The sequence below is a fragment of the Oxyura jamaicensis genome, chromosome 21, assembly GCF_011077185.1.
Source record: "Oxyura jamaicensis isolate SHBP4307 breed ruddy duck chromosome 21, BPBGC_Ojam_1.0, whole genome shotgun sequence".
Taxonomy (NCBI): Eukaryota; Metazoa; Chordata; class Aves; order Anseriformes; family Anatidae; genus Oxyura; species Oxyura jamaicensis.
Genome location: NC_048913.1, coordinates 5,498,460 through 5,510,155, shown reverse-complemented (window position 1 = coordinate 5,510,155; position 11,696 = coordinate 5,498,460). Strand labels below are relative to the sequence as shown.

Below are 11,696 nucleotides of genomic sequence, written 5' to 3'. Positions count from 1 at the left end.
CGGACGCGGATGTGAGGCGGCGGCCGCCCTTCCGCAGCGGGCGGAGCGCGGGGCGGGCAGCCGGGAGGGGAGGTGGGGCCGTGCCGGGCCTTCACCGCCTCCCCGCGCCGGGCTGCGGCATCCAGCACCCGGCACCTGCCCTCAGCCCAGGACGGCGGGCAGCCGCCGGCCCTGAGGAGGGAGCCAGGAGGCGGGGGCAGCGCTGTTCGGCGCTTTATGAAGGGAGCCCGGCCCGGCCCCGCACCGCCTGAGGTAGGAGCCGCTGGGCGCTGTGGGGAGCGGAGGGGAATGGTGAGGGGCGCTGCTTCACCCGGGGAATAGGGACGGGAAAAAGGAGAGCCCGCCGGGGACTTCGCCCTTACAGAGGGCTACGCGAGGAGAGAGGGGCTGCTCTGGTACAAGGCAGCAGGCGAGGCACGGGAAATTCCTGCAGGGGATTTAGCCAGCATGCTTGTGATGTTGGGTTTTAAGCGTGTTTTGTCCTTCAGGATTGCAGTAGAGGGCTAGAAAGGGGGAAATAGGAGAACCCCAGTTCTCTGCCCGTAAAAGCCAGCGAGTTTTAAATGACACTTTCCCCTCTGATGGCTGCAATGCAGATAGAGAAGATAGCTCTGCCTCTAGAGCACCTAGATTTAGGATGCTGTTACAGTAGTGACTTTCTATTTCTTCCCTTCCTTGCCAGATTTGGCACTGCCCGTATTTCATCAAGTAGCACTGTCAGGATATTTCAGCTGCGTTGTTAATAACGCTTTCATAGGCTTAATGATTCACTCCTGAGGAGCCTGGCTCTGTGCAACTCACTGCAGACTCAACAGCTTCCCAGCATCAGGACTCAGCTGAGCTAAAAGCAGAGTCACAGCGCATCCCACACCAATGATATGGAGCTCTGAACCTGCACACTCATCTTTCCTTATTTCTGCAGCGCCTGGCCCTAAAGCCCAGGTAGCAGAGAGCCATTGAGAGTCAAGGGGCAGAATCAGCAAATAAGTAGGAAGCACGTGCTTTTACCTCAATTACTAAGACCATACAAAAAGGAAGCTTAACTGAAAATAATGCAGTTATTTTATGCTCAGACCTGTGCTTTATACAGGCTTATGACTAAGGACATTAAGTGCCAGCCCCTTGAGGGGAGGCCTTCCAGATATAGAACCAACAACCACTGCAAGTGCTTGGCAAGATGCTCACCGCTGATATTTAAGTACTGCTCTGCAGCATTTTTTTCATCAATGAGGTTCTTAAAAAGGCAGAACAAACCCAGATGCCTGCAGCATTCCCTCCTCAGAGGAGGTCACTACTGAGAGCTGATTTTTTTTAAGAAGTGGAGATTTTGGTAAGGAGTGATTCCAGTCTAGGACACTGAAGTTGTGGACAGCTGTATATGTCAAGTAGTTGCATTTCATGGATAGATTTAACTAAGGTCTTCACTTACAACAAAATATTAATCTACCCACATGCTTCAGGGTAATAATGGTAGGGGTCCAGATGCCTTTAGGTTAAGAATACCCCCAAAATCATGCTGCACCTGCCTTTCAGATAGAGATTATTATTTTCCCTAACACCTCAGTGCTTGGCATTACTGGGGGCAAGAGACCCCATTTCTGGTGGTCCCTTGTGTCACTACCCCTTTCCTCCTCTCTCAGAAAGCTCCATCCAGCCTGACCTAAGGATGGAGTCCCTCCCTGAAGCAGTCCTGATCAGAATCCTGGCTTCCATACCTGCAGTGGATTTGGTGTTGGCATGCCGCCTGGTCTGCTGCCAGTGGAAGAACCTGGTCGATGGAGCTGCTCTCTGGATCCTGAAGTGTCAGCAGGAAGGCCTCACTGGAACAGAATCAGAGGAGAACGCAGAGAATTGGCAAACCTTCTACTTCCTGAGTAAGAAAAGGAGAAATCTCATCAAAAACCCGTGTGGTGAAGGTGAGAGACAAGCATAACAAGCCCCAGTATTGAAGAGAAGGCCGGTCATTAGGAACTGGGCATCTCCAGTCTTTAACATAGATCTTAGTTGCCATCAGGTTGCAGCATTTTCTTCTTACTCAAAACCCATATCACTTAATGCATGCAGTCAATTAACTTAATGGGCAAGGTGGCCTCCTGTCAAAATCAGCCTTTGTAAAGAGCTCTATTTGACATATTATGTAAGATATATAGGTTAACTATTTAACTATGTATCAACAATGTTCCTTGAAGTTTTAAAAATATCACTAGAAAGAACAGAAAACAAGGAATTTAGTATATGATGGTTATTTGTTAACAAAAATGAAATAAAGAAGTTATCATCTTTCCCCAGACTGCTTCTATAATAGGACATGAAAGTGCTGGGACAACAGAACGCCGAAGTCATTTCACTGTATTATTTTCTTAAATAAGCCCACATATACATAGCCATTTTGTTGGGTAATGTTAAAGTTTACTGATGTTCAACCAAACTAAGTGTTTTTGCCAGAACTCTACTTAAACATCTCCACGATCCGCATATAAAACTAGCACTACATGTAGCAACACATCTGTCACAAGCTACAGGAAGGTCCCAGTGGGAAATGGTCAGATTCCCCAGGCCCACAGGAACTATGACCAAACAGATTATCTCTTCTCTACCATTTACAGAAGACTTGCAGCACTGGGGAGAAGTGCATAATGGAGGTGATGGCTGGAAAATTGAAGAGCTCCCTGGAGACTTCGGAAAAGAATTCCCTAGTGAAGGAGTTCATAAATACTTTGTTACATCTTATGAGTAAGGCTGCTTTCTCCTCTTATTCAGGGAAGGGTACAATTTTGCTTCCCCTAGCCTCAGGAGAGGTTTTTTTTTTTTTAATCAATTAACATTTTGGTGTTTCAGGTGGTGTCGGAAGTCTCAGGTCATTGACCTTAGAGCTGAGGGCTACTGGGAAGAGCTGATGGATACAACCCAGCCTAAAGTTGTGGTGAAAGACTGGTAAGTAGCAAAGATGCCCTAGAAGGCCAGCAGAAAGTCAAGGAAGAGCAGGGAGGGCATATACCTGCACTGGGCCTTAAAAACCTTGTTCTCACCCCACTGCATCCCTTTTGGTGTCATTCTAGTTGTAGGACAGGGCTAGATCTTGGCTATCACTGGCAGCCTCCACAGGCTTCAAGCCGTTGGCACCCATGACATCTAAAGTCCAGGTTCCTTTCGGGAATAAGGGCAGGTGGTGATTTGGGGTAAGAACTGTTACAGTCTTCTACCTCTACCAATCTCCTCAGGTTCCTGGGACCTTGGTTTGAAGCCAACATTGCTGACATTCAACAGGACACAACTACTTCTTAGCTCTTTGTGAAGTTCACAGAGACAAGGCTGGCAGCTTGGGTCTCTTGCAGGTACGCAGGACGCAGTGATGCTGGCTGCCTTTATGAGCTCTATGTGAAGCTGCTCTCAGAGAACGAGGATGTGCTGGCTGAGTACAAGACTGAGACTATTGCCATCCCACAGGACAATGATGCCAACTGGACTGAGGTGAGTGACAGCTGTAGTTTCAGCAGGTGACACCCAACCTGCATGAACAAGGAGTATTTTCAAGCGAACTCATGCAGGGAGTAGTTAACCCTGGGGGAGGAGAAGGCTTTGTTGTAAGTTCTGTGGAGCCATGACTCTGACTGAGCAGAGGAATTATGCTTCAAAAGTATCTTAGATAAAACCTGGAAGCTTGCTGAGCCATCACTACAAGTATGTAGGATTTTCTCCATCTGGGAGAAGTTCAGTGGCCTTTGTGGAACAGAGCCTGGGCAAAGCACTCCGAGTAACTCCTTTCCCACGGTTACCCAGGCTGGTAGGTACGGCTGGGGCAGGTGGGGTTGAAGGCCCTGTGCACTGGGGAGTAGGTTCGTGGTGGTTTGACACTTACCAACAACTGTTTTGTTTCTCTCACCCTAAAGATCTCGCACACCTTTTCCAACTATGGTCCTGGGGTCCGCTTTGTCTGCTTTGAGCATGGTGGCCAGGACACACTGTTCTGGAAGGGATGGTATGGTGTACGTGTTACTAACAGCAGCGTCACGGTGGAACCATAGCCAAGCTGAACTGTGGCCTGCTTGCCAGAGCTGACTTCCCTCAGGCCATCCCACGGGCTTTGGATGGCTTCTGCATGGTGCTGCTTCCAGGCTGTAGAGCATACAACTCCTGTATGAATGTGCGTGCCAGATGCCAGGGGCCACCATCCATCTCTCCTCAAGAGGACTATGCAAAGAATAGGAACAGATGGGTGAAACCACATTAGACAGCCTCATGTTTGCACTGATGTTCTTTGCTGCACATAAGATTACCTAAAAATCCTTACTGAGAAGCAGACCTTGCTGCTCTCCTGAGAGGTATCACCTCAGCCACGAACACCCAGCCTGCACTAGATACTCTCAGGCCTCCTTCCCAGACTTGAGCACTGTTAACTCTAAGGATGACTCTGGGCATATTTTCAGAAAGTTCAAAAGGGGGAAAAAATAAAATAAAAAAAAGCATAGACATTGTGTCTGTGCTGAGAACAGACCAGGAGAGCCAGAGCCCTGTCACAACTCTATCACCAACTACTTCCATGGCCTGTGGTGAGGATCGTAGCTTCTCCCATTTGTAAGTGATAGATGCTATGGCCTGCCTTAGATGAGCTCTAGCTTGGCTGCTAAGTGCTGCTCCCTATTTTAATTATGAGAGATGATAATGCCAAACAATAGGGATTGGATCCTTCTCTATTACAACTTTCCCAGCATCTATTTATCAGGGAAAGTGTTGGGAACTGAAAGCACTCTGGTGTTCACTGTGGAGCTTCATTTGGCTCTCAAACAGCAACTGAGAATAATTGCTGTGAGAAAGATGAGGACTTGGGGAAATGTCTCACAAGCAAATTGCAGAAGGGGCCCAGGAACAAGTGAAAAGAAAATGTGTCTACTCCTTCCTGGCCTCTGCATGCTTCATGCAAATCTAGTGGGGCTTTTTCAGGCAGGAGATTCACAGAATATTCTTCACACAGAAAGCTGTCATTAACTCTGCTTGATCTCAGTTCTTCCTGCCTGCTAACAGTGTCTGCAAGAAGTACATGCCTGCCTTCACTCCATATGCTCACCAAGACAGCACTTTGTACATACGCCCACCAGTGCCTCTCGGTATCGCTCAGGGCTGAGCCACCATCGTGAACAGAAACATAGCTTCCCTGAGCCAAGCCTGTCCCTTCTAGTCAGTCCCCTCAGAAAAGCATCCTCAGACGTTGCCCAGAGCTAGGTGCTTCCATTTTTATGTCCATCTGTTTTCTCTTCCTGGCCTGCCCAGGCAGAGCACATACTTAGATGCCACCTGGCAGCAAAGCGCACCGGTACAAGTGCAGCGTACTGGTACTAACTGTAGCCAAAGACAGTGACTTCTGAGCTAGTCACTTTGTGTGCATTCTGCTTCATCAGGCTTTCTGCACTGCTGCACCCAGATGCCTCGGGCACACTAGCCTTCCAAACCACAGTTGTGCCAAGCCAGAGTTCAGGCAGATGTAATAATAAAAAAAATGACACAGTTGTATGTGGATCTTCCTTTGTGTACTGGGTATTTGTTTTCTTGTGCTTAAGCATGCTTTTTCTCTCTCCAGTGGAGTCAGGTGTCAACTAGTCCCATCCAAAAAACAGGAGGCTTTACATATAGTATAATAACACGAGCCTCCTGGGAAAAGGTACATGCTTCGTTCCCTACCCCAGCAACTCGAACCTGTCAGAAGCACTTGATGGGCAATGGTTCTGCAGAGCAGCTGTGGTCAGGGATGTGCTCTAAAGGTAATGGGAATTCATGCAAGGCATGGAGGAGGTTCAGAAAGGCTCCTACAACATCCATCCCTGACCCACACCCTTCAGGTCATCTGCAGCTTGACTGTGACCTCAGCTGTGGTTCTGACCCAAGAGAGTAGAACCGGTTCAGTTCCTTCCTTTCCATTACCTCTGCACACTGACACACAATGCAGTTTTATTCAGCACAGCCTTTAGTGCAGACGACCAAATTTCTAGTTAATATTCAGCTCACTGCCAGAGACCTGTTCCACGGAAGAAACAAGACCCTGGTCCGTCCCTAAGGAATCAGTACAGCAATGGGATCAATACACCAGGTCTTGATGCTCTTGATGCAACTGTTAAACTGAACCTTTCCTAAGCCACCATCTTACACTCAGGATAAACCCCAGGATTAAGCCTTCAGATATTGTGGCCCTTGTAAATACAGGATGGGACCATGGTCCCCACTTTAGGCTTACCTAGGCTGAACTACTAAACACCCACAGCCTCCCCAGCAGCAACGTTACAATGAATGCAGCTGCTGGGGGCTTTCCCTCCCCATGCCAGCAGACCTGATGTTCACACTGACTGTTAGGGGCATCCTGCAGAGCTGCCCTGACCTTCCCACCCATCTCCAAGATGTACTTTCCACAACATTCGATGTCTCACAGCTTCACTAAGGAGAACAGCTACTTCTGCTCCAGAGAGCTCTGCAAAAACTGACAAAACAGTTTAAATGTATTAACGCCCTCAGCCACTAAAGGGCTGCGCAATTCAGCGACCAAAGGGGGTTCCTTCTGCTTCCCATTGTGCCAATATGAGCAAACACCTGTGTGACACTATCAGTAGCTTTTGGGACCACTTATTACCAATGCAGACATGTCGCATGCCATACAGACAGAAGAGGTCTGTGCAGAAATTAATTTATAACAGATGTTTTCATCAGCCAGATGCAAAATATTTAGAAATCTGAGTATTAGATACAAAACCAAGAGTTGCTGGAACATTCATGTTGAAGCTTAAGAAGAAAAAACAAACAAACATACACACAGCAAAAGCTCTCCCCCCAGTCCCGAGCATGGCAACCAGAGCTGTTCAATGTGCTCATATTTCCTCTGCACATCAAGCCCACAGTGCACCACAGCCATCTCTGGGGTAGCTCATTGCTGTGCTTAGTAGTGAGCTACACAAAATAAAGAATGGAAATGCCCTCTGAAGCCCCCCGATTGGAACAAAACACCTGGATGATGGAAATTGGTGAAGGTTTAAAGGTGCCAACTACTCATATTTTGCCAAGACACATGAACACACCTCCGCCCCTCAGAGACGTTAAGAAAAGCCCTAGATGCAGCACTCCACAGGGTCCCTTCCTGCTCTCAGCAGCTGGCATTCCTCCCATGTGTGGTGTCTGACATCCTGCCTAGCCAATTACGTCTTGGTGGCTGCAGTTATTCAAGAACCTTCTGCAATTTTCTTTTTTACAAAGCCCACCCCAGCCAGTCCTGGCTATAAATGCCATTATACTTCAAAAAGGTGGTTGATTTCTTTTTTTTTTAACATGTTGGTTTTTTTGTCCCCCCTCCTCCTTTTTCCACAATAGCTTCCACAGTCGGTCTCTAGCAGAGGAACAGAACACAGCAAGATGGGGCCCTGGCAAGGAAGCACTAACATAGATCTCTTGTCAAGTCTAATTGAATTTTTCTACATGAAGCATCTATTATTACCCACCTGGGGAGGTTGCAGACAGATGGAGGAGTTTGCTCCCCCACCAGACATTCAAAAAACCATTTGAAGATGGGGGGAGGAGGAGAAAAACAACTCCCTGTTGCTTGCAGCCCAGCTGTTCTAGCCAGTTTAAAAGGGAGGATAATTTAGGAGATTGATTCCTCCTAAATCAAACACTTTGTAGAGGCTGTGAATGGCAGTTCCTGAAAGCCAGGATAGCAGGGCATCAAGCAGAGAAGTACGGTCCCAAATGGGAGGGAAAGCCAGTGGCTTATCCTTGATTTGGCCCACACACCTGTCAGGAGCAGAGTTCCTCTAAGAACTGGCAAACACCAGCCCCCAGCCCCTGGGCTCACGTCCCCCTCTGCAGCCCACACGTGGCCATTCCCTCTCCTTCATGGCTGTCCCACAACATGCAGGTACCTTGGGGAGCAAGAGGGGTCACAGGTGAGCAGCCTTGGGACTGGGCTGACCTGATGCCTGCTTCTCCTTCCATCCAGCTGGGTTCTCCTGATGTCCTTAGGGCCTGGCCTCTTCAGTGCTGTCAGGAATAAAGGGCCTAATGATGCTTTCCTACAGGGGAGGCATGCTTTGGAATTAGAGAGGTAACAGTCGTAATGAGTTCAACTGGGAAAAGCCTCGTGGAGGCTGGAAAACATCACTACTGCATGAGACAGCTGCACGAGAGCTGAGCACTTCCATGCAGAGCAGCCTGCACACACAGCAAGGAGCACCCAGACAAACCAGAGCAGCCTAGAAAGTGTAATTAATATTGCTGCCCAGGGGAGAAATGCCATTGGAACATTAAGCCAGATACAGCCAAACAAGGTGTGGATCACCCTCCCTCTTTTATTTTATTTTTTGAGAACTAGAGCTTTGTTTCATGGAAGGAAAGACTGCAGCAGAGCAACCGGACTGCTCTTACCTCCTCCTCCCAGCCAGCTGACAGCATCAAGAGGACAGCACTCCGGCCACAGCCCTGTTACCTGTCCAGGCACGGTCGATGTCCAAACTCCCCCCCCCCGTGGCCACCAGCCCTCACCTGTGCCCCCGGACAGGGCTCGCTGCCGGGGCCGCGGAGCTGCAGGGACAGCAGAGGGCACTCGGGCTGCAGGCAGCGAGCCGGGAGCCACCCCGGCCTCGGGTGCTTCTGGCTCCTGCTCGGCGAGTCCGTGCCGAGAGATGCAGAATATTGAAGCGCAAGCGTTCCCCGGTAAGCGTTATGTCTGGGGACTTGTTTCTGACCACTCTTCCTCATCTCTTCTGGCTGCAGCTTAGACTCAAATTGGTGTTTTCCTGTCCTGTTTAAATACCCGCTGTCGTGGTTTGCAGAGCAGCTTTGCCAGCCCCTGACGCTCATCTCTGCCACCTGGGGCACCCACACCCCGTGCATCCTGGAAGCACAGCTGCCTCTTGGGCAAGCAACACCCACTGCACAGTTGTTTTGGATGCAAGCCATCTTTTAAGCCGTAACACTCTAATTGGAGATCAGGGAAAGTTTTCTTGGACACAGCCTAGCTTTTAAATTCCATCAGAAGCAGCACAGCTCCTCCAACCCCATCCTAAGACATTGATTTACTAAAACCATCACCTACATCAGTAACATTCCTTTCCTTGCACAGCATCTTCTTACCTTAACCCAGCCCACAAGAATCAGCAGAATCACACCCGGAGCAGTGGGACTGCTCCCATCCACCCTGTGCCCAGGCACCTGCAGCCACTTCGCTACCTTCCTCACCTGCCAAGTTCCACAGCCCTCCCTAACAAGAGGAGAGTCCCAGCTACATTACACATGCCCTTGGCTAACCTCCCTTGCAGGCACTTAGAGCAACTCATCTGGAGCTGCTATCTGTGCAGAGCCATTAACTGCAGTGCAATCAGTGCGCCCAGAAAGGCGGAGAGGCCACAATAAAGTCACAAGTGAGCTCGTTGCATTGATGGATCATGGGGGAGCACATCCCACTGCAGCAGAAGCTCAGCACTACCCAGGGTGGGGAGCAAGCGTCAGCAAGGAGACACCTCCCGCCGAGCATGTTGCAGGAGCAGGTGGTGTCTTTGGGAGACCAGGGGATGCTCACCATGCTGCAGACTGCTCTGTGAGCCAGCTGCCTGGAGAGGACTGGGTGGAAGGGGAGCATGGCTAATGGGAGGGTTGTATGAGCACTCACATATATAATATTTATCGTACAAGTACACTTCAGAACCCATCAATTCAGCCACCCTGTCTCATGGACCCCAAACATTTCCTTTTGGCTTCCCAAAGCTCTCTTCCAGACGCACACCCCAGGCTGCTGTTGCACAAAGAGTCAGGACGCAAGAGCCAACAGCACCAACTCCAAGTCCACTGCCCTGCAGAAAGACACTAGTTTTCCTAAGCAAGCAGCTTCCCCTCTGAGGAAGGGCAGGAGATGAGGGATAGAGGAGGGCTGATATCAAAGCTCTGCTACTTGCGATCCTTCCAAAAGGTCCTGAAGTCAAGTGGTGCCATTTCCACCTCACCACACAGCGTGCAGCTCCTCTCGTTAATATTGACACATGAAGCATTGCAAAATGAAGCAGATAAAATCCCGATCCAGATATGAGTAATGACTTTGCATTTTTTTGTAAATTAAACCTAATCTTGTGTTGACTCTGCTATACAAGGAGAAATAATGAAGCAGATTAAGATGAGATCTTGTTCACTCTTGCTGAACAAAAGCCAATTAATTGCCAGCAGGATTATTGTGAAGTCTCTCTCGTTTTAGACAAATACAATCAGATAGCATCTAGGTGCCGGTGGAGGAGCCCTGCTTATTGGAGCGATAACTCTGCCTGGACAGATGAATACAGCACAGAGCCTCAGTTCACCACGCAGAGACTCCTGCCTTGCTGCTTCCTTGCCAATTTGCACAGGACGGAGATGCTTTAAAAACAAAAGCACCCCACACACAAACAGCCACAAAACACAGGCTTGCCTAGTCCTTTTCTCCTGCCTATAGGATATGCCCCCCATCTGTACATCGCTCCTGACATTCACCTGCTCCCTTCCCAGAGCATTTCAGCTACGAAGGCTTTACCCTCTCTGCAAATCTCGTCTTTCACTGTGCCAACATGCTTCAGCTCCGTTATCCAAGCTAAATCTCTGATGCAGTCTCAGGTACTTGACTGGAACACGGCAGAGCCACCTTCTACCCATCTTGTTGCCAGGATGACAAGCAAGGAGATTTTTTTCCTGCCTCTTCCTCCCTGCCTCTTCCCATCTGTCCTGTCCCTGGCAGGAAACAAATCCGTAGACAAGGAGGAATTGTAGGAAAAGGGTCTAATGTCATTAGTTTCGCAGGAAAACACAGGAAGGCTTGGCACAAGCAGTGACTATGGGATCAGATGAAGAACTTTAGCACTGCAAGGCACATTGCTTGGGAAAACCCCCTGCAGGGAACCTGCACTGCTGTATGGGAGCCCTCAGCCCCCGCCAGCCCATGGGGCACAAGGCAAGGTGTGCCAGTCGTGGCACTGAAGGGTAGTGGTGCATCCCAAAACCAGAAGCAAATCCTACTTCTAGCTGGGAAGAGTCCAGGTAAGAACAGAAACCCACAGCAGCATGCCCAGAGGAAGAGTGGCCGTGTTCAGCTCAGTGCCCCGCTCCAACCGCGGGGTTCAGCTGGGAGCTGCCCATCCCTGCCAGCTTGCGACAGCTCCCCGCATCCTGCCAGGGAGAGAATTCATAAGCAAGAAATAAGAGGCATTGAGTGAATTTGTGGATGATTTACTTGGAGAAAATACTTCTTATTTTCACACCAGGTTGAAAAAAATAAAAATAAAATTAAACCCTGTCAAAGCCTGCAGCAATGGCATTGACAGACAAAAATGACTTAACAGAAAAAAAAAATGGGCAGGGAAAGTGATTTTCTTTGCCTGCATTGCCAGGGGAATTAAATCTTGTTTTTTTTTCCCCGTCACCACCAAGTGGAATAATCCAATATATTAAAGCTAATGTGCTTCTTGTATTTATTGCTGTGTATTTGACCTAACAGAGTTTTATTTCTACATTAAGAATAAAACCATTCCGGAAGGCAAGCTGCAAAGCTCTAGATCAATTACTACCTTCTCCAACAGCTGAAAAATGAGTTATTTCTTGTAAAAGGAAAAAAGTAGAAAATAAAAATAAAAAAAAAAAACTTCTTTCCCCTTGTGCAATGAGTTCTGCACTGCAGATCTGGTAGAGTTAGGTAATATTGTTTGGTT

At 48.7% G+C, this 11,696-nt stretch overlaps 1 protein-coding gene across 1 annotated transcript; it reads left to right on the top strand.

Moving 5' to 3' along the window:
- The first annotated feature begins 84 nt into the window (after positions 1 to 84).
- FBXO2 (F-box protein 2) lies at positions 85 to 5,514 on the top strand. Its single transcript, XM_035344465.1, has 6 exons — positions 85 to 252; positions 1,641 to 1,916; positions 2,607 to 2,733; positions 2,839 to 2,934; positions 3,336 to 3,471; positions 3,891 to 5,514. Exons 2-6 carry the CDS (start codon positions 1,667 to 1,669, stop codon positions 4,023 to 4,025), a joined length of 744 nt encoding a protein of 247 aa, XP_035200356.1. The 5' UTR covers positions 85 to 252; positions 1,641 to 1,666; the 3' UTR covers positions 4,026 to 5,514.
- The last annotated feature ends 6,182 nt before the right edge of the window (positions 5,515 to 11,696 follow it).